The sequence below is a fragment of the Globicephala melas genome, chromosome 21 (genome assembly GCF_963455315.2).
Source record: "Globicephala melas chromosome 21, mGloMel1.2, whole genome shotgun sequence".
Taxonomy (NCBI): domain Eukaryota; kingdom Metazoa; phylum Chordata; class Mammalia; order Artiodactyla; family Delphinidae; genus Globicephala; species Globicephala melas.
The window spans coordinates 32,834,734-32,856,772 of NC_083334.1; the positions used below are offsets into that span (position 1 = coordinate 32,834,734).

Below are 22,039 nucleotides of genomic sequence, written 5' to 3' on the forward strand. Positions count from 1 at the left end.
TTTTCCTTACACTTAGGGCAATCGAGCTACTAAATCTTCACAGTGGGGTTTCTGTTCTTAGGGTGTTTTTTTTTCTCATTTTTGAGGGTAAAACTATACTAACCTGAGATTTTCTCTCACAAAGGTAACACAGGCAGACAGTCAGGTTACCTTGACTACAGCAGGTGACCTGTGCTGGGAGCCTGCTCACCAGGGCCTCCGGACGCACACAACACGGATGTGTCTGGGCGTGTGCTCATCCATCAGCTCTGAGCCTGGTGTCCTGTATGCAGTAAGCACGTAGCAAATGTCTCACAAATGAAGGAGTCCAAAGCCCCTTCCCTGCCCTAAAATTCTGGTTCTAGACATTTTATAGGAGAAGAATGCCAGGTGATTAGAAGTTGGACTGAGAAAGTCCTTTCTATGCTTCCCAAGAGCTTAGAGCCCATTGTGGGTCGGGGGTGAGCAATGGCTGTAGATTGGAGGCGGCAGAGGCTAGAGGCTTGATATGGACGTTGAGGGGTAACGTGGATCCTGATAAGCCGACAGGGCCAGAGAGATAGCAAGCAAAGGAATGATTCCCTCTGCAGTCGCCGTTTTCCTTAACAATTTCTTTTACCACCTTCCTGCATCAGGTGCTGGGAGAAAGAGGAGGTCTTTTGGTGCATGACCTGGGACTGGTGTTATCAGTTCCCTTCAGAAGAAAGGTCTTTGGATAAAGAAGCCCAAGGAAGGAACGTTGCCAAATTCCCATTCAAAGTGCTCTTTACAGCCTTCAATGGCCTGTTGTACCCGACAAAGTCCAGGTCTGTGCCAAAGTACAGGCTGAAGTTGTGGCTCTAATATGCATATGTATGTGAATAAACATAGTTTTGCCTGTACAGCTTTTAATCACTTATAGCATATCTTCATCTGTGTTATTAACTAATGAACATTTTCCATATGCCAGGTAGATTGTTATGTGCTCTGGATACATTATTTTCTTTACTATTCACTACAATCCTCTGAAGTAGACCTTATTTAGTTCTGTTTCACAGATGTAGAAACAGAGGCATAGAGAGGTTAAGTTGCTCGCCAAACACCACAGAGTTGGCAGATGTGAGATACAAACCCAGCCTCTTTTGACTACAAAGCCCATTTTGTTTAGCCTATGAGTTCTATTGCTTTGTTGATGACATTTATCATCTTCTGCCTCATTCAGCAGGTATTTGTCCAAGTCTTACATTATGAGTCCTTTGGGAGCATGTATCTTATCTCTTATTAGCCTGAAATGCCTTACACACAGCAGGGAAATAATCTTTGCCTCTTGATTCAAGCAGCAACCTGGTACCAGGAACTGAATATCAAAGACTTTGTGGGGTTTTTTTCTTCCCAACTTTTTATTTTGAAAAATTTTAAACTTATCGGAAAGTTTCAAGAATAATGCAACGAACATCCACATATGCTCCACCTAGCTACACCAATTGTTAACATTTTGCATGTTTTTTCCCTTGACCATTTGAGAGCTAGTTGCAGACACATGCTATTTCATGCCTAAATACTTCAGCACGTATCTCCTAAACACCAGGCCATTTCTGCATAATCAAGGTATAATCATCACTCTCAGAAAATTTTACATGTTACAATACTACTATAGTCGACATTCAAGTTTTCTCAGTTGACCCAAGAATGATCCTCAATAGATGCTTTTTGTTTTTATTTTTTGATGCTTTTTGTTTTTTGATCCTGGGTGCAATTTAGAATCACATTGGTCTTGGAGTCCTATCTTTGTCTCCTTTAATCTAGAACAGTTCACTAGCCTTTTTCTTAATATTTCATGAAATTGACATTTTCGAAGAGACCAGGTGGTTGTTTTGCAGAATGTCCCTCAATTTGGATTGTCCCTCAATCGGATTGTTTCCTTGTGAATAGAGACAAGTCACTTTTTTGGCAAGAATGAGCATGTGATGTCAGTCTGTACCATCCCTGGTGATGTCAAGTTTGATCACTCGATTGAGGGTGACTTCTTTGATGTGAAGGTACCCTTTTCTCTTCACTAAGTAACCTGTGGGATGACACTTTGGAACTGTATGAATATCCTCAACCATCCAGCATCTATCGAGGAATTTTGCTTGAATCAGTTATTGGTGGCTCCAAAGTGGTGATTTCCTATTTCTATAATTTCTTCTACACTTACGAGCTGCAGTTCGTCTCTGAAGGAGAGCTTTCCCGCCTCCATCTCCTCTCTGCCTTTGAAATATCATTTACCCTGTGTCATCTTGAATAAGTCACGTCACTTAGCCCCTCGGGACTTATTTTTCTCATCCTTAAGACGAGATGACCTAAGGGCCACATTCTTGAATTTTAGTCACCCTTACACGAAATCCCCATACAGATCTGCCAGGCATCCGCCAGAGAAGACGCCGGGGTCGGCTGTGCCAGCATCCACTGCGGAGTAGCTGGTACCGCCGCATCCGCCGCCGCGGCCCCTCCCCTGGCAACGGTAACTAGTAGTCTCCGCGCCTTCTCGCGAGAGCGGGCCCCTCGCGGACAAAGGTGCGGTCGCCCGGCCTGCGCGCCCCACGTCAACCTCCGCCCGTCCCTGCGCGCCGGGCCCTGCCGCGCACGCGCGCACTCGGACGGTTGGAGATGTAGGTCCGCCTCGGGCCTGCCGCGCGCGACCCCGGCGCGACACTCCGGCGCAGCCGCGACGCGGGGCTCGGGGCGCGCAGGCGCCGTGGGCGTGGGGCCGCGCAGGCGCGGACGGCGTTGCTCTGAAGACTTTCTTCGGTGCCCTGGCGGAGCGGGCGCGCCCTCCTGGCTGAGCGGACAGGTCCTCCCGTCGGAGGTGAGGCGAGCCGGGGCCTCGGGCCGGCGGCCGGGCGGGGGCGGGGCGACCGGCAGGGCCCTGCGGGAGGAAGGGCCGCCTAACGGGGCGCGGGCCAGCGGGCGGGGTCGGCGGGGACCGGCCCCTCGGGTGATGCACCGCCGCGCCGCCACCTGCTTGCGCCTGGCCGGTCCCCAGGACTCTCCGGGCGTCAGGCCGGACGGGAGGTTGGTTTCGAGGGAAGTCGGGTCCTCGAACCCCGAACCCACCCCCGCCCCCGGCTTCCTCCCTGGCATTGGAGTCCACCATCAGGGGGGCTCTTCCACTCCCTGCCGCCGAGGGGAGGATGCTGAATGTGCACCTTCAAGGGGCGAGGCGAGCTGACGGTCCCGTTAGTAATCGTGTGAAGCTGGGTTATAACTAACCCGTCACCCCCATCCCCCGACTGCGGCTCCTGCAACCCCGGTGCGCTGTGCGTGCCCACGGACAAGTGCATTTGTAGTCATGGAAATGTGCGGAACGTGTCGTCTCTGGGGCTTCTCGAGTTTTTGCTTGATCATACCGGCAGTGCACTTCCCATCAGGATCCTGGGCCTGAAAAAGTAAGCTTGAACTAGGTAAAATTGAGGTCCACCCCCCTACACGACTTTTGCAAAGTGTCTGGCAGGTCGTTTTGAAAAAGAAGGAAAATGCTAAAAGACTGTAATGGGTCCCTGGATGGATGTTTCTAAACATTTAAGTGTATCTTTTCTCTTGTCAGTAGAGAAAAAACCAGACTGTAAAGCCTTAACATTTCTATTTGAATACGTAGTGCCTGCATTTCGGGAAACATTTCAACAGATACCGGCATCGATTGTGATCATAAAGAGTAATATCAGATTGCAGTTGGCAATGTGTAAAAAGCCTAAAATTGATCCTTTGAATACAGAGGACTGAATTGTAAATCAATTGCTCTGGGAGTGAACTACGAAACCTTGTGGCTTAGAACAGCAAAGCTTTAGGATGGCCATGAGTCAGTACATTTATCTCCTCTCGCCTTTACGCTTTCTTCTTAACTTTATGTATATTTTAATACTCTGTTCTCTTAACATATCCTAATATCTGTCATATTTGACAGGTTTAGGTTAAGGGACAAATTTTAAGTGAATTCACAATTACGAAGTGCACCATAAAGTGTGTGTAGTGTTAAGGTGTGGTGGGATAGGCAGAAACTTAGCAGCAGGCCAGACTAAGAGCTCAGCCAAATAGAACTAAATACCTTCGGTTGTGTCGGTGGTTCAGGGGCTAGCTGGTGCTCTGGATGTTTCTGGTGTAGTAATGGGGCCAGTGGGGTTGCTTGAGGTGGTTCTACGACCTGTTGGATGTGGCTGTTGAGGCTGCTGCAGGAAGAGGTTTCCTGTGGTGCACAGGGCAAAGGAGTGGTATGTTCAGCAGTGTCAATAGGCCTGAGATTTTGATGTGAGGGTCATCTTGACAGTAGAAAGGCTGGCTGAATACTAAGTAGGCAAGATGAAAAGTCAAGCCCCTTGGGTTTTGAAGGCTGTAACTTTAGAGTGTATACTGATTTGGGGGAGCAGACCACTGCATGTAGACCCTGTCCTATATCTGGTTACTAGGTAAGATTATAGCACTTTATTTTAAGAAGAGTTTTGAGAGAGGGCATACTCTGGGTGAATACATTTCAATTAGTGTGGTAATTCTTAAGAACTGAATGTCAAGAGTGGCAAAAACGGTAACCCTGAAGATGTTTAATTGCATCTGTTTTACAGATCCTCAGAAAATTTACCTTGACATCTTACACAGCTCTTTGGCTTTATAACAGCCCAAGAAATGTTTTTCTAATGTACATTTTTGCATTTTTTTAAAAAGTAAAAGTCCAGTTTAACAGAGCATCTCTTTCAGCCTGGGAGAAATTTCTTTTCTTTGCAATGCAATCAGAAAGATGACCTTTGTGAATCTCATGAAAAACCCTTTTATTCTCTAGCATTCTGGAAAGCTCTTTTTAAAGGAGCAGCATGCTTTCTCTTAACTTGGCTTGCATTAGGGCATAAGCATTAATGACACAAAGGAAGAAAAAGCTGTATACCTCTTCTCACAGAACTAAACAGCTGAACAGTGAATAAATACTAAATAGTTACTTTTATTCCCTTGTCCTCATTTTTCTTTATAAGATATGTGTAACACACCGACTTACTGTGACCTAGGAAAGGCTGCCAAGGATGTCTTCAACAAAGGATATGGTAAGTATTCTATTGTGAATTGCCAATTTGGGGGTAAGCATTAGTACTGAATGCCTACTATATGGGAGAGACTGTGCTTAGTAGAATGAGGTTAAGTCAGCATTAATCTATTTTACAAGATTTAAGGGGATCACCATTAGCAGGTTACTAGACTTCTGTTTTTAGAGGTAGAGTCCCACAGGCATTAAAAGCTGTTGTGTACATTAACACATACATAGCATTTGTGTATTTAATATTATCTGTTGGGTGAAATCATATAAATCTGTAATATGTGTGCCTCCTTTGGTTAGCCCTGGGGACAGCTAACGTAGGGGGTGTAGTTTTTCACGAGGGTGAAGACACAGCTTTTGACTTCTTTGGAGGAACATACAGTGTTTGAAAGCAAGTGGACATTTAGTTTTAAAAATTTAGTCTTTGCATTTTTAATTTTTTGTGCTGTACACATTTGATTTTTTATTAACTAGTAATGTTAATTATATATTTTAAGCTTGTATATATATATCTGCATAATTTCTAATAATTTTGGTTCTTAAAATAGTACATATTCCTTTCATCCATTTGTTTTTTTAACTTATATTTTCAAAATATGTCTTTATTATTTTGAGGGACTTAAAAATTAAACTTAAGTTATTTTGTTATAATTCAATTCCTTGTGGAACTCTCACCTAACAAGAATACTGAGTATTTTCCATGGAATGTACTATGGACTATTTTCATAATTTCTAAGTTGCAAAGACTGGAGTGCATGTCACATTTTGTACATTAATGTGTATTTCTGTGTGTGTCTAGGATTTGGCATGGTCAAAATAGATCTGAGAACCAAGTCATGTAGTGGAGTGGTAAGTACTTAATATATATATATATTTTTTCAATCAATTAATTAATTATATTTTTGGCTGCGTTGGGCCTTCGTTGCTGCACGCAGGCTTTCTCTAGTTGTGGCAAGCGGGGCTGCTCTTCGTTGCGGTGCACGGGCTCCTCGTTGCGGTGGCTTCTCTTGTTGCAGAGCACAGGCTCTAGGTGCACAGGCTTCAGTAGTTGTGGCTCGCGGGCTCTAGAGCGCAGGCTCAGTAGTTGTGGTGCATGGGCTTAGTTGCTCTGTGGCATGTGGGGTCTTCCTGGACCAGGGATCAAACCCGTGTCCCCTGTATTGGCAGGTGGATTCTCAACCACTGCACCACCAGGGAAGGCCCTTAATATATTTTTAATAGATGTGGCATAATTAAGTTAAAGAAACCTGTTTAAAAATCATTGTTTAGTCAAGTTACTTGAAACGGCATACTTCTGGTGCTATGCTGTCTTCCCTGCAGCTTTGTCCTGCTCTCAGATTTCAGTGAGCTGCCCAGCCACTTGAGCCCAAGGACAGTCAGGTTGAATTTGGGGGGAGACCCTTTGTGTTTGTCATAATAAGAGTATTCTGAGTCTTATTCTCAGAAGATACAGAATATATGTATACATATGTATGTATGTATATATATATTTTTGACCCATGCCATATCTTTATATGTATACATATGTATGTGTATATATATATATTTTTTTGACCCATGCCATATCTTTATATGTATACATATGTATGTGTATATATGTATATATTTTTGACCCATGCCATATCTTTATACTTTCATGAATATGTATATGGACACTAAAATCTTTGCTTCCCTTGTATTGGGTTCATGCAAATTTTGTTGCCCTTTTACAAAAACAAATTAATTTTAGTCTCTGTCCCTTCATGATTAGTTGAAACAAATGTAGAAATGCATGTAGAAGATTAGTCTACAGTTTTTATTAATGTTCATAAAGTCTTTTTTACTGGAAGTTAAGAATATGGTAAAGGATATATCAGTGTATTATCAAAGCGTCACTGACCAGAGCTTTCTTTAAGTAAGTCTCAGCAAATAGATCAACTTTACCCTCACCTTATTCTCTGATTTCTCTTTATTGGCTGCATCTTTTTTGTTTGGTATTTACCTATTCAAACCAGCGCAAATTTTATTTCTGGATATAATGATTAAATTAGAAGGGCAAGAAGCATGTGGAGTATTTATGGTACTTTGTCTTATGCTTCATATAGTCCTGGTTTGTCACTATGATTCTTTCCCTGGGTTTTCTAGTAGTGAATAAATATGTATGCGACTCCCCTACTAGGATGGGATTTTGTTATATCATCTATTAAATTAGAAAAGTTATACTCATTTTGATTAGTACTTCAGAATTTGCTCAAGGTAGGTTTGTCTTGCAAAAATCAACAACTAAAATTTTATCTCCCTTTCATGCTGCTGTTGTGTGTGAATATTCATTCAGATGGTAAGAGAAACAGTGTATTTGTGTGCTTGTTTTTATGGCTGCTTTTGTTCTCTGGTACTGATTCAGGGTAAATTTCATCCACTGCTCCAAATTTTCTTGATCGTATCTTGGTATTTTTATGATATGCCATCTATAACAGTAACATTTTCATGATTGTTTTGTTGCATACTAGCATTTAATGCAGAACCGTAGATGTTATGTGCATGTTATAAATATATTTTGCACTGTTTGAGCTAATTATGAAATTAGACAAAAACTGAAGCAATTGTGAGCCTGGAACTCAACTTAGGAAAGTTCTAGCCTTTTCTTTGAGATTTGTACCTCTGGCATTTTAGATTTTTGACAGAGCTTCAGACTAAGAAATGATGATGATAAGAAAGAAATATAGACTAAATACTCTTTTACCTTTATTTTTTGCACCAAAATTAAGGTTTATATTTGCTATACTTGCAAGTTTATGAAAGGTAAATGTGAAAAATGAAACACTAGGTAGCTGGATCTACTAAAAGAAAGTGATGTGAACTATTAAACGTGACTAGCATTTTATCGTGTTTTACCAAGGCCTTGCCCTTAGTGTGCAGTGTGATATTCTCTTTGAAAACTTTCTGCGTGGTGTAGATAAACAGATCACAGTTTCCCAGTTGTTTCATCAGCCTGTAGAACGAGCGTTAGGGGGCAGGGTTGGCAGGGTTTCTTTACTGTTGGCAATATTTCAGAAATGTTCTTTAAAAACAGGGCCAATCAGAAACGTTTTTTCTTGACAGTTCATAGATTGACAGTGACAGGTGTTGACTGTTTGCTTCCCCTAGAAGGAGATCTATTTCTAATTGCTTATTGTCATATGACTGAGGGACACCTAACTGGGAGGAGGATATATTTTAAGGCATTCATAGTAACTATTTGACAGGGAAGAGGGATAAGTTACAACATTCCATTTTCTTGTGAAAAATGGGTACTTTCAATTATTGAAATTGTGTACGCTGATAGTCTTATGGATAGTTTTGTGGACAAAAGCAATAAAGTTTTTATAACAGTGTGAATGTACTTAATGCCAGTGAACTGTACACATAAATATGGTTAAAATGATAAATTTTATGTTAAGTGTATTTCACCACAATAAAAATAAGGCTTTTTAATGCATTAAAGTTCTGGCCCTATTAAAAGGGGGCAATCTAGGGCTTCTAGTGTTTGGGGATTTTTAAGGACTTTAAAGTTAACTAATAGTTCACAAGGTACGATAGAGAACTGATAGTCTTTTTCGTGTCATGAAAGTACATATTTAAGATTCAATATTTTTGTCTTTTTAGAAAAGGCATTTATTTTCAGTAAAGATATTTTTCTTTTAAAAGAGAGATTCCCATTTAGTAAGAGAGTATATGGCACAGAAATATCAGTAAGAGAGGTGGAGTAATGGGAAGATGCAAGACTGGTTAAAATATTTAGAGACTGGAAAGAAGGAAGGAAAGCAGGAAATAAGTTGCTGCAGAGTAGGGCTGTGGTAAAAAGTAAGTTGTGTTGGTTTCTGTTACATTGAACATTACTTTCTGGAATGAATATTTTCTATCTCATAAGCTGATTTTAAAGTAATTATTTTTTCTTACCAGGAATTTTCTACTTCTGGTCATGCTTACACTGATACAGGGAAAGCATCAGGCAACCTAGAGACCAAATACAAGATTTGTAACTATGGACTGACCTTCACCCAAAAGTGGAACACAGACAATACTCTTGGGACAGAAGTCTCTTTGGAGAATAAGGTAAGAGAGCGTTGGAAGATATTTGTAGGGTAAAATTATCTTGGGGATAAAATGATGAACAAATCCCCAATATAATTTGAGATCTTGCAACCCTGTCTAGTTTTCGTATTTTTTTCTCTGCATGTGGCCTTCTTTGGTATGTTTTATGTTTCTAGAAAGTAAGGTTTTGTTGTTGTGTACGTAATTATGATATCTTTTGTTCTGACCAGTTCTATAATACTTATTGTTACACAGCTGAGCCTCTCCTGAGTAGACCAAGCTATTTGTAGTGATCTAATTTAATTTTGTTTTGTAATCATTGCAAAATTGACTCCACAGAAAAATGTTTCTAAAATTCTTTAATGTTTTCAAAGAGAAAATGTTTCAGCAGTTGTCAAGTGCCTGCTACATTCAGGGCACTAGTTTTTGAAGTATGTTTATTTGCACATTACCATATATAGATAATGCATATGTATACATAGCTGAATAAATTACTTAGGTTGGCTTGTTAAATGTCCAGTTACAATAATTTCAAGAGAGTATCACAGTTATTTTGTTGTATTGGGATTTTCTGGTTTTGTACTCTAATTTACATTATTGGCTATAACAGGATTTGACCTGTATGTTTTAGCCTTTTTTTGGGTGAGAGAATCATGATGAAGCCTGGGGGTGAGGGGAGTGGGATAGAGGGCAGGGAAGGAAGAAGAGGAAATTTATTAAATCATTTAATATTTGGCTTTCTTTAATGACTTTCTTATTTGTTAGGAAGTTAGAGAAAACTTTAGAATTGGTTTTTCAAGTCAAGAAAAGAATCAAAAATTGCTGATTGTTAATTTGAAATCTTTATTTTTCAGTTGGCTGAAGGGTTGAAACTGACTCTTGATACCATATTTGTACCGAACACAGGGTAATTATCCCAACCCCATTTTCTGAAATGGTCTTGTGGCTTGAAGGGATAGAAGGGCCTAGGGCAGGGAACTGCAGGAGCAGCTCTGGAGGTGAGGGGCACAGAGACCTGTGTGTGCAGGAGGGAGGGAGGGACCCTCGCTGAGGACACTCCCTATGTGACACTCAAAGAGGCACCTAGTAGAAAAAACGTAGGAGCTAGAGGGGTCTGAGACGAGATATTTTTTAAGCTGTCCTGAAGATTCACGGATGTGATGTCTTGCTGAGAAGTTAACATCTTAAGAGAAGAGTGTAGTCTCCTGGCACCAGAACACTGCAAAGAATAGTTCCGCTTACTTGATTTCTTAGCCTTTATAAATCCCCCAACTTCTCTGACTCAGTTTTTTCATCTGAAAAATGGGGATTATGTTGTTTCCTACCTGCCTCTCTCTAAAGGACAGGTGCTCGATGGGGGCCACGTGGCATTTCTCCTCCACTGTAACAGCAGGCGTGTCCTTCCTGCTACACACCTGTGTTGTCTTCAGGACAAGCACAGGACTATTAAGAACTGATTTCGTGTTTTCAGTATTGTCCTTCAAAAATGTACACTTCTGTTCCATCCATCTAACATTGTCCAGGGAGAAAACACTGGCCTAAGGAAAATAAATATGCTTATTAAAAAAAAAAGTACACTTCTCTCTGTGACAGGTTAATAGTTTAGAAGTTTGTCGGGCATTACCTTTTGTAGCATTTGGAAACATTTAAAGAAATTTGGTTTCTTATATGTCTGTATACATATACATTCAGATTATTAATTTGGTACTGAAATATCTTACACCTTTTTATACTTATGCTTTCATGAAATTAATCATGAAATACCCTATCATTTGAACTTACAGTGAGGAATAGGTAAAAAATAGTATATCTATTTCTAATCCTAACAAAATTACATTTGTAGAGCTGTCATTTGAAACATTTTTACTGTATATGGGCCACCTGCCAAAACAGTATTTACATTATGGGAGAGGAGGGATCTTACTCTAAAAATTCTGGACAGCAGTGAAAACTTGTGCTGTTTTCATTTGGTTTTTTTTACAGAAAGAAGAGTGGGAAATTGAAGGCCTCCTATAAACGGGATTGTTTCAGTCTTGGCAGTAATGTTGATATAGATTTTTCTGGACCAACCATCTATGGCTGGGCTGTGTTGGCCATTGAAGGTTGGCTTGCTGGCTATCAGATGAGTTTTGATACAGCCAAATCCAAACTGTCACAGAATAATTTCGCCCTGGGTTACAAGGCTGCAGACTTCCAGCTGCACACTCACGTGTGAGTATTCACGGTTCAGAGTTCCTCCTTTAGTGCCGGCACAGTCGCCCAGAGGATGGTAGCCATTAGCATGTGGAGAAGGTTGGAAGGGGTGGTGCTGGCATGACGTCATGCCTTGGTGGACATCCAGCTACACTGTGCCGCTCGTAGTCGGCAAAGCACTGCAGAGTTAGTGCACTTGGCGCTGGTGGTGTGCTGCTGGCAGTTGCTGGCCTCTGAGCCTGTACCCCAGCCACTGGGATGGAGAGGGCCCGGGGCAGGGGTCACCTCCTGATAGAAGGGATCCTTTGGAGGCGTTCCTGCTTCCTCTGGTTCCCTGTTCATCTTGTCAGTTTCTAGAAGCAGGTCTGTTAGGATCATGAACAACCCCCTAATTGATCTGAGCGTCCTGGAGCATCCCCAGTGTAATTCTCTGGAGGTTTTCAGGTACCCTGGTCAGAACCAGTTACCTGGGTTGTATTCAGAAGTAGCAGAAGTCCTCAGAGCAGTCCTGGGTTCAAGTCTGTAGGCTGCAGCCTGTTGGTTACATGAATTTGAACTTTTAAACTGTATTTTATGTCTTGGCCTACTGGGCACCGCTGCTGTCCCAGGAAGAAAAGCAAAGGATCAGCTCTGTGTTTTTGAAGTGTTACAGATTGCTTTCCACTAGACAGTCTGTTCCACTTAAATAAGGTCGCTAGTGGTGTAGAAAGAGGCATTGAAATTGATGAAACAGTATTATGAAAACTCAGGGACTGACTGCTGAGGTGCTCTGAAGCAGTACGTCGTGTACTTCCCTGGTGCCATGCACTGTAGCTATTGTCTGGAGGGTGCTTTCTAATGCTAAGATTGTGTTTTGAGTGAAATCCAGAATTGGCTTGTACTACTATATATTTTTTTTTGCAGAATCTTTATATAACTCTACTTTGAAGTTTCTAAATACTGTGAACATGTCAGAGACATACAGATCATACTTACTTGAGGTGTCTGCCTTTGTGCATAATTGAATTGTGTCTAAGAAATTCATGTCTTGTGGAGGAGCCAAGTAAATGAGTCAGATGTTACTGTGCTTTAATTAGGTGGCTATAAATCACATAACCGGTTTGTTTGGAAGTCTGTTGTGCTAGAAGTCTGCTGAAGTCTGTAGCTGTAAAATAAGACCCGATTTAGTTAGTCTTAGAATTTGTTTCCATATTGTAACAAACTAGATATTTATGACTTTTCTTACGCTGTGAAAACAGGAACGATGGCACTGAATTTGGAGGGTCGATCTACCAGAAGGTGAACGAGAAGATTGAAACATCAATAAACCTCGCGTGGACGGCTGGCAGTAACAACACCCGTTTCGGCATCGCCGCTAAGTACAAGCTGGACTGTAGAACTTCTCTGTGTGTAAGAATGTGCTGCAGATTGGGTCTGCTCTTAGGGTTTCGTCTAAGTCGTAAATGGATGCTGTGATGTGGTTGTAGTCTGCATGTTCTTTATTAACTTTGAGCTACTCATTGTTAGTGAAAAGAGCATATACCTGAAGTCAGGAGCTGTGGGTTCTAATCTTAGTTCCTTCTGTATTTGTTGTCTGACCTAAAGTCATTTTATCTCTTTGGCCTCAAAATTTTCTTATCTGTAAGTTCCTGGGTTTCAATTACTATTCCTGTTGCCATTGGTAATTCTTGTTAATAACACTAATTGAGCTCTTAAATTTCAGGTCCTATGCTAAGACTTTATGTGTATTATCTCATTTAACCCTCACAACTAATTATTGGATGAGTAGTATTACCCTCATCTGCATTTTATAGATGAGGGAGCTGAGACTTAGAGAGGTCAGGTAACTTGCCCAAGGTCACACAATAAGAGACAGGTGCCAAGATTTGATCCCAGATCTGTCTCTCACCAGAGTTCATGCTCATACCACTGTCGGAGGCTGTAAAACTGGTAACTCAAAAGAATTCAGTTCACAGGAGGGATGTTTGGCTGCACAGTGTTTTAAAATTTTGCTCGAGGCCTTTAAGCATGCATTCTCAAGGTCCCCTCTGTCCTCTACTGACTTCTTAAAAGATTTATCTTTTATTAATTAAGTTTTCAGTTTTACTAATTCTGGATTGGTCCTAAGGTGTTTCAGCTTTGGAAATCTGATGCATGGAGTGGTTATGTTGGACTTACATATTATGAAGTTGATTGTTTTCTAACTGTTTCTATTTCATCTCCTAATCTTAGGCTAAAGTGAATAATGCCAGCCTGATTGGACTGGGTTATACTCAGACCCTTCGACCAGGTGAGTAAAGGAGTGAATAACTGTGGGCTTGGGGTAGAAGGTGATTGAGGAATAATGAAAAGAACCTACAGACAACCTGCAATCACTTTAGGTTGATTCAGACCGTTTTGTAACATTTGGTTGTTCAAAGTAAAACAGATTAAGCACTTTTGTTTAAAAAAATATTTTTGTACAGTAAGTTCCCTACATATAAATGAGTTCCGTTCCAAGAGCGCGTTTGTAAGTCCAGTTTGTTCGTAAGTCCAACAGAGTTAGCCTAGGTACCCAGCTAACACAATTGGCTATATAGTACTGTATTGTAATAGGTTTATAATACTTTTCACACAAATAATACATAAAAAAACAAGCACAACAAATAAAACATTTTTAATCTTTCAGTACACTACCTTAAAAAGTACAGTAGTCCAGTACAACAGCTGGCACACAGGGGCTGGCATCGAGTGGACAGGCAAGAAGAGTTACTGACTGGAGTGGGGAGAGGAGGTGGGAGATGGTAGAGCTGAAGGGTCGTCAGCAACAGGAGATGGAGCGCAAGCTGCCATTTCACTCATGGCTGACGCTGATGGCACAGGTTCTGGCTCCTTGCTGGATTCAATTCTGTCTACCCTCTTGAAGAGACGATCTAGTGATGTCTGGGTAGTACTGTACCAGCTACATCACCACTGCTTTTATGCTTGCTTCTGGACATCCTGGGCTTGAAATAGAGATACCGTACTACTGTATTCTATACAGTACTGTACAGTAAACTACACAAAAGCACAACCACTTGTAGAGGATGCACACATGTGACCATGTTTGCCAGACACGTGAACTAACTTCCATGACTGGACGTGTGAACACACGTTCGCATCTTTGAAAGTTCACAGCTTGGAGGTTTGTATATAGGGGACTTACTGTATTCCTAATAATAACTTGGTTACTGTGGCTTGTGAGTTTGGTTGATCACTCATCATTCTTAACCGTGAACTCCAAATAAAGTGTGCCATGACTGTGCTTTGCAGATCAGGTGGCTGTGGATAACCTGGCATCCAGTTAGTAAGAGGTAATCTCATAGCCAGCTGTAACCCATGTCATTGATTCCACCCATTGTTTCTAGGAAATGCAGATCTGATTGTAATGCTTGTTACAAGTGATTGTGGTGTTTGCTTCTTCCTAGGAGTGAAACTGACCCTGTCAGCTCTAATCGATGGAAAGAACTTCAATGCAGGAGGGCACAAGGTCGGGCTGGGATTTGAACTAGAAGCTTAATGTGGTTTTGAATAGAGCATCAGCTTTGTCCCTGGAGGTGAAGAGAAGTCAACCCACTATGTTTTGGCCTTAAAATTCTTCTGTGAGATTTCAAAGGTGTGAACTTCTTATTCTTCCAAAGAATTGTAATCCTCCTCACACAGAAGCCTAGATATCGAGTCCAGCCTAAGGGAGGTGTGCCTGAAGGCATGCCCGGAAGTTGTCATGTTCGTGCCACGTTTCAGTTCAGTTCTGCTGTGTTATTTTCAATGTGTTGCTCAGCGACATGTAGCGTCATGTTACAAAGGAGATGACCCGACCCTCCAGTTGTCCATCACGTCCTGCATGTCCCACACCACTTTTTCATGACCTTGTAATATATCGGTCTCTGCGGTAGTGGAATCTTTCGTTTTGCATCAGAGTAAAATAAAATAAACCCATCACATTTGGAACATAATTGGTCATCTCACTTGCCAGTGCTGGTTTCTTATATTTGGCGTGATTGATTTTGTTGTGAAAAGCACTCACCCGTGGGATGTGTGTCTGAATCGTCTGTGCTGCTGCCCGTCCCCGCTCTCCTGCTGCTCTTCTGCGGTCAGGCCGCGTTGTCACACGGCGCGCTTTGTTCTGGGGGTTAGAAGCACATCTGCCGAGGTCCTTGCCACCTGTTGCAGTGTGAGAGACTGTATCCTGTTGGTAGTTTTGTAAAGCTGCTGAGGGACAGTGAGCGTGTGAGTGGATGAAAAGAGGGCAAAGGAAAGAGGACAACTGGGGGAAATGCTGCCAGGGAGAGGCTGGTGGGAGGGGTCACAGCTGGATGGGGTGCATCCATGGCCCCCCCGGGCCTCAGGACAACGCTTTTGATGACTAGATCTAGAAGAGTGATGGCCAGAGGATGGAAATACCAGTTTAGAAAAGAAATGAGTAGACTATGATGTCTTCAGGGCTTACTGGTAAATCATCCTTCTAAGAGTAGAGCTCCTTTTGAAAATCTTTTTTTTTTTTTAACAAAATATGTGCTGGTTGCTACAGATTCAGTCAATGTAGACATAAATAAAAGTGAAAATTCCCATTCCTCTCTCCAGTCCCTCCTTCTTCCACTGCCACTAATAGTTTGACATGTGTCCTTGCGATATTTTTCAGTGTCTTTAGAGATTATATAAATATCTATCTATATAAAATGTTAAAATGCATATCTTGTCTTGCAACATACTTACAAAGTTAACAGCAGAGTCCTCTGTTTGTATAAATATCCCTCATATTTTTAATTTTTGCACTTTTGTATAAATGTGGCATTTGTTTATTCCGCTTTTTCCTATATCCAGTCTGCTTTACAGAGAGCGCTGCCTTGAGTATCTCTGTCCGTTTATCTTTCTCCACTTGCGTGCGTATTCCCATGGCAGCACTGCCCAGTAGAACTTGCTGTGATGATGAAAATGAGGTATGTCTGCACTGTCCCACACGGCAGCCACTAGCCACGCGAAGCTGTTGAGCACTTGAAATGTAAGTAGGTCGGTGGAAGAACTCAGTTTTTAATTCTGTTTCATTTAAATTACTTTTAAAATTGAATAGCCACATGTACAGTAGGGGCTGTTGTATGAGAGGTGCAGGCCTACAGGATCGGTTTCTGGAAGTGAGATTGCTGAGTCATAGGCTGTGCACATTAGGTAAGTAGTGCAGAATCGCCCTTCAGGGATGTTGTGCCAAATCTGTTTCTACCCGTGGCGGTGAGGAGCGTCCATTTCCCCGTATCCGCAGAAACGCTGAATGTTATCAGACTTCAAGATTTTTACCAGTTTTAGAGGTGAAAAATGATACCTTGCTTTAATCGCATCGCCCTAATGGCCAGTGAGATAGAGCTGTTTTCGTATGTTTACTAATCATTTATAATTCTCTGATTTGCCTATTCAAGCTCCTTGCTCAGCTTCCAAATGAGTCATCTTAAAAACAACTGGACACGATTGCTTTTGGAAAATTTCCGTGCTGCAAGGTATTTCCCTACCACCACCAAAGATTATCTTTACTAGAATCCAAATTCCAACCACCACTTCTTATGTCAGAAGATATCTGTGATACCAGCCACATGATACAGTTTTATCTTCTCACTGTCTTTGTGGCTTGAGCCACCATTACAGGAGATTAAGTATAACAGAAAAGGAAAAGGGAGTGAGGGGCGTAAACAACAAATTCATTGTGTTGTTGACACCTGTATCTTACAGGGAGAACTCTGTGCAGACTGAACGGGGATGGGATGCTGAGCTGGGCTGGCAGCTGCACCGGGAGCTCCTCGGGTTAGAGGGGTGTGGCTGTGGACGTGTCTCTTCAGTCTGGTGGTGTTTAGGGGTGGTGGACGGAAATGGGGCTGGGGCATGAGGAGGTGCAAGGAAATGCTGCTGAGATACTCCCCTAATAACTGCTTCGTTACTTACCTGTGAGGTTGGCTGTACTTACGGCCTGAGTTAGATGGGAAGGAGATTGCTGTAGGTCGGTGCTTTATCCTTCCTTGTGCTTTCCCTTTTAAGTGACGTGTTCTTACAGAGCTAAAGAGCCATACTTTGTGTTGATCCAATAACCCAGACATGAGCGCAGGGACGTGAAGTTCAGCCTTTATTCCGCAGTTTTACTGACTCATATTGCTGGCTGGGCTGTGTTCTGAGTACCCTCGTCATTACATTGTAGCAGAAAGGAAAGCACATTTCTTGAGCTTCTGTGCCAGGCCCTGTCCTGGTCACCTACGTGACGTAATCTGCTGGCTGCTCACACAAACAGCTTGGAGTGCAGTCGCCCGGGAGTGGAAGCCATGCCAGGGGTCCTGGGACAGAGGTCTTCCTTGTGGTTTCGCATGTGGAAATTCTCAGTACTAGCTCTTCTCTCCTGTAAAATGCACCTGAGCAATTGCCCCCTCCGCTGCCGCTTCCGTCTCTCCAGTTCAGCCTTGTAACTCCTGTGGCCGCTCATTTATTTGATCTTATTTAATTTGAAAAATGGATCCATTCAGGACCCTGCTGGGATCCTCATTCTTGAGCCTTACCCTCAAGGTAGCTTATTTGCCCTTCAGTGCAGCCTGGGAGCAGAGGACCAACATTCTGGTTTAGACACATCTTATGTCAGGTGGTTCTTTGATTCGGTGGCTGCATGCCTGGGAATTTGCCTTAAGGAAATCATCAGAGATGCACACAGATTGATGTACAGGGTTTCTAACTGCAGTGTTCTTTATAATAGAGACATTCCTAACTGTTCAAATGGGGATGATGAAATGAACGGGGAATGATGGTATGTCTCTCCATTAAGTGGAATATTACTCAGCCATTAAAAATCATGTTTTTGAGGAGTAAGAATCATTGAGGATTGTTCACAATGTTACACAGAGAAAGCGAGGTAAAAAACTAATCTGTTTTATTTAAGAAAAATGTTTATGCAAATATAGGAGAAAATACTCCAGAATATTAATGTTCATTACCTCAGGAAGGTGGAATCATAACTAATTTTTATTTGTTTTATGTTTTACTACAATTTTTCTGGTTTTCTAAAGTGAATTTGTTATTTCTGTAACCAGGGGCAAGCTCTTCTAATCAATGTTATTGTGAAAAAGGCAGAGGGCTCCTCACGGGCCACAGCAGGCAGCGTATCTGGCAGTGGTGAGTGCGTTCAGGGCTCAGCAGAGGATGCGCCCCCCGGTCCCAGGGTCCGCGAGGCTGGCCATCAGCGAAGGCAGGAAACACCAGAGGCTCCTGCTTGCTCCCCTTGGGAAAGTTACCCAGACAGAGACATTGAGCAACGTGTTGGTGTTGCTCGTGATGAGAAACTCATAGGCATGAGGTTTTTATTAGATTTTGTAAGAAGAGGTGGAAGTTCACACACCATATTTTAAATATTAATTCCCTCTGCAAGAGACTGTGCGTCGCTAATCCATCATCATAGTCTGAGCATAACTGCTCAAAGGGCAGAGGGCAGTCAATGTCCTGGAGCTTCATTTAGTTATTACTAAGTGTCTGTGCTTGGAAGCTCACTGCCAACTTGGCCAGGCTCAGGTTCTAGAACCTGGGACAGAAGGAGCCCTGAGAGAGAGCCGGGGCTGTTTGTGGGTGCCCCCTCTGTGTTCTCTGCATGCACATGCACGTGGAGCCCCCTTTCCCTTTAAGCCCACAGCTCTGTGTGCTCTTGGGTCAGTTCCCTCGGCCTCTTCCCCTTTAGAAACAGCACCCCTGTTCTTTTTTCTTTTTTTTCTAACATCTTTATTGGAGTATAATTGCTTTACAATGGTGTGTTAGTTTCTGCTTTATAACAAAGTGAATCAGCTATACATATACATATATCCCCATATCTCCTCCCTCTTGCGTCTCCCTCCCTCCCACCCTCCCTATCGCACCCCTCTAGGTGGTCACAGAGCACCGAGCTGATCTCCCTGTGCTGTGTGGCTGCTTCCCACTAGCTATCTACCTTACATTTGGTAGTGTATGTATGTTCATGCCTCTGTCTCGCTTTGTCACAGCTTACCCTTCCCCCTCCCCATATCCTCTAGTAGGTCTGTGCCTTTATTCCTGTCTTGCCCCTAGGTTCTTCATGACCTTTTTTTTTCCCCCTTAGATTCCATATATATGTGTTAGCATACGGTATTTGTTTTTCTCTTTCTGACTTCACTCTGTATTACAGACTCTAGGTCCATCCACCTCATTACAAGTAACTCAATTTAGTTTCTTTTTATGGCTGAGTAATATTCCATTGTATATATGTGCCACATCTTCTTTATCCATTCATCTGTTGATGGACACTTAGGTTGCTTCCATGTCTGGGCTATTGTAAATAGAGCCGCAACGAACATCGTGGTACATGACTCTTTTTGAATTATGGTTTTCTCCGGGTATATGCCCAGTAATGGGATTGCTGGGTCATATGATAGTTTTTAAGGAACCTCCATACTGTTCTCCATAGTGGCTGTATCAATTTACATTCCCACCAACAGTGCAAGAGGGTTCCCTTTTCTCCACACCCTCTCCAGCATTTATTGTTTGTAGATATTTTGATGATGGCCATTCTGACCCGTGTGAGATGATATCTCATTGTAGTTTTTTTTTTGTTTTTTTTTTTTGCGGTACGCGGGCCTCTCACTGTCGTGGCCTCTCCCGTTGCAGAGCACAGGCTCCGGACGCGCAGGCTTAGCAGCCATGGCTCACGGGCCCAGCTGCTCCACGGCATGTGGGATCCTCCCGGACCGGGGCACAAACCCGTGTCCCCTGCATCGGCAGGCGGACTCTCAACCACTGCGCCACCAGGGAAGCCCTCATTGTAGTTTTGATTTGCATTTCTCTAATGATTAACGATTTTGAGCATTCTTTCATGTGTTTGTTGGCAATCTGTATATCTTCTTTGGAGAAATGTCTATTTAATTTGTATGGAAACACAAAAGACCCTGAATAGCCAAAGCAATCTTGAGAATGAAAAACGGAGCTGGAGGAATCAGACTCCCTGACTTCAGACTATACTACAAAGCTACAGTAATCAAGACAGTGGTACTGGCACAAAAACAGAAATATAGGTCAGTGGAACGGGATAGAAAGCCCAGAGATAAACCCACGCACATATGGTCACCTTATCTTTGATAAAGGAGGCAAGAATATACAATGGAGAAAAGACAGCCTCTTCAATAAGTGGTGCTGGGAAAACTGGACAGCTACATGTAAAGGAATGAAATTAGAACACTCCCTAACACCATACACAAAAGTAAACTCAAAATGGATTAGAGACCTAAATGTAAGGCCAGACACTATAAAACTCTTAGAGGAAAACATAGGCAGAACATTCTATGCCATAAATCACAGCAAGATCCCTTTTGACCCACCTCCTAGAGAAATGGAAATAAAAATAAACAAATGGGACCTAATGAAACTTCAAAGCTTTTGTACAGCAAAGGAAACCGTAAACAAGACCAAAAGACAACCCTCAGAATGGGAGAAAATATTTGCAAATGAAGCAACTGACAAAGGATTAATCTCCAAAATTTACAAGCAGCTCATGCAGCTCAATATCAAAAAAACAACCCAATCCAAAAATGGGCAGAAGACCCCTGTTCTTTTGCCCTCCACTTAAACTTGACGTTCAGGTTCTGCCCTCAGCCTTGGTTATTCTCTACCTCGACGCCCTGGGGGTATGTTGGAGTGAGGAGCTTTTTCGAATGCCCTGGCCTGTCCTCAGTGTAAGGGCAACAGCTCCGTCCTCCCTCCCTGGGGCTGTGAACAGATTGCGGGTCAGGACAAGGTGGCTTCGTCCTCACCACTGTGAGTGCTACCTGACAGTAGCTCGGGGCGACAGTGACAGCAGTGTTGGGCCGGGCTGCCCAGCCTGGGTGGCACGGAGGAGAGCGGTGCTTGTGCTCCGACTGGTCTTTCTCCCCAGTGCAGCAATCAGACACACTCACTCCCTCGGGAGTATAAAATATAAGGGCACAGAGAGTCCGGAGTGTGATGCTGGCAGTGGCCCATCACACGGAGACGTCCGGCATATTCACGCCTGCAGCGTGCGCTTTTAACCCGCCCTCCCCCGGAGGGATGGCCAGGCAAGCTCCCGGCTGGCGGAGAGTGGGGCGTGTGCCCTTCCCACGGCCTCGAGCTGCTTCTCATCCCTCACCGCCCACCGCGCCCATCTTCCTGCCTGGACTGCTGAGCCTCTCCCGACCTTTCCTGCAAGCGGCCTGTCAGACGCCTCTTCTCCGCTATTCTGCCGGCATCTAAAAGGTGCCATTTCCCAATAGAACCAGTGCTCTCGCTGCCACTCTGCGCTGGGAGTCTTCGCCAAATTCCTGCCTCTTCCGTGAAAACTTCCCTTCCCCAGCCTCTAGAAACAGCCCCCACTCCCCCCGCCCCGGCGGCTGCAGTCACACCCTACGGCAGATTTCCTTTCCCAACTGCCCCTGAAGATGATCTCCCAGAGACCGATCCTTCTGTCCTCCTAGCCTTCTGTCCTCTTACCCTCTGTCCTCTTACCCTCTGTCTTCTTATCCTTCTGTCCCCTTACCCTCTGTCCTCCTAGCCTTCTGTCCTCTTACCCTCTGTCCTCTTACCCTCTGTCTTCTTATCCTTCTGTCCCTTTACCCTCTGTCCTCTTATCCTCTGTCCTCTTACCCTCTGTCCTCTTACCCTCTGTCCTCTTCGCCTTCTGTCCTCTTACCTCTGTCCTCTTACCCTTCTGTCCTCTTACCCTCTGTCCTCTTACCCTCTGTCCTCTTATCCTTATGTCCCCTTACCCTCTGTTCTCTTATCCTCTGTCCTCTTACCCTCTGTCCTCTT

The 22,039-nt window shown here is 43.1% G+C and overlaps 1 protein-coding gene across 3 annotated transcripts; it reads left to right on the forward strand.

Moving 5' to 3' along the window:
* Window positions 1–2,663: 2,663 nt before the first annotated feature.
* On the forward strand, window positions 2,664–15,213 carry VDAC3 (voltage dependent anion channel 3). 3 transcript variants are annotated; one of them, XM_060291593.2, is made up of 9 exons: window positions 2,664–2,806; window positions 4,956–5,024; window positions 5,814–5,863; window positions 8,936–9,088; window positions 9,922–9,974; window positions 11,051–11,278; window positions 12,499–12,649; window positions 13,472–13,533; window positions 14,686–15,213. In XM_060291593.2, exons 2-9 carry the CDS (start codon window positions 4,958–4,960, stop codon window positions 14,762–14,764), a joined length of 843 nt encoding a protein of 280 aa, XP_060147576.1. In that variant the 5' UTR covers window positions 2,664–2,806; window positions 4,956–4,957; the 3' UTR covers window positions 14,765–15,213. The 3 variants fall into 3 exon arrangements, with proteins under 3 accessions (XP_060147576.1, XP_030690162.1, XP_030690167.1); XM_030834302.3 differs by having other exon boundaries at window positions 2,665–2,806; window positions 13,472–13,529; XM_030834307.3 differs by lacking the exon at window positions 2,664–2,806 and adding an exon at window positions 3,234–3,386 and having other exon boundaries at window positions 13,472–13,529.
* The last annotated feature ends 6,826 nt before the right edge of the window (window positions 15,214–22,039 follow it).

Coding starts and splice junctions, on each gene's coding strand:
- VDAC3 (XM_030834302.3), top strand. CDS start 4,958: ATGTGTAACACACCGACTTACTGTGACCTAGGAAAGGCTGCCAAGGAT. Junction 5,025..5,813: donor TGTCTTCAACAAAGGATATG/GTAAGTATTCTA, acceptor GTGTGTGTCTAG/GATTTGGCATGGTCAAAATA. Junction 9,089..9,921: donor AAGTCTCTTTGGAGAATAAG/GTAAGAGAGCGT, acceptor TTTATTTTTCAG/TTGGCTGAAGGGTTGAAACT.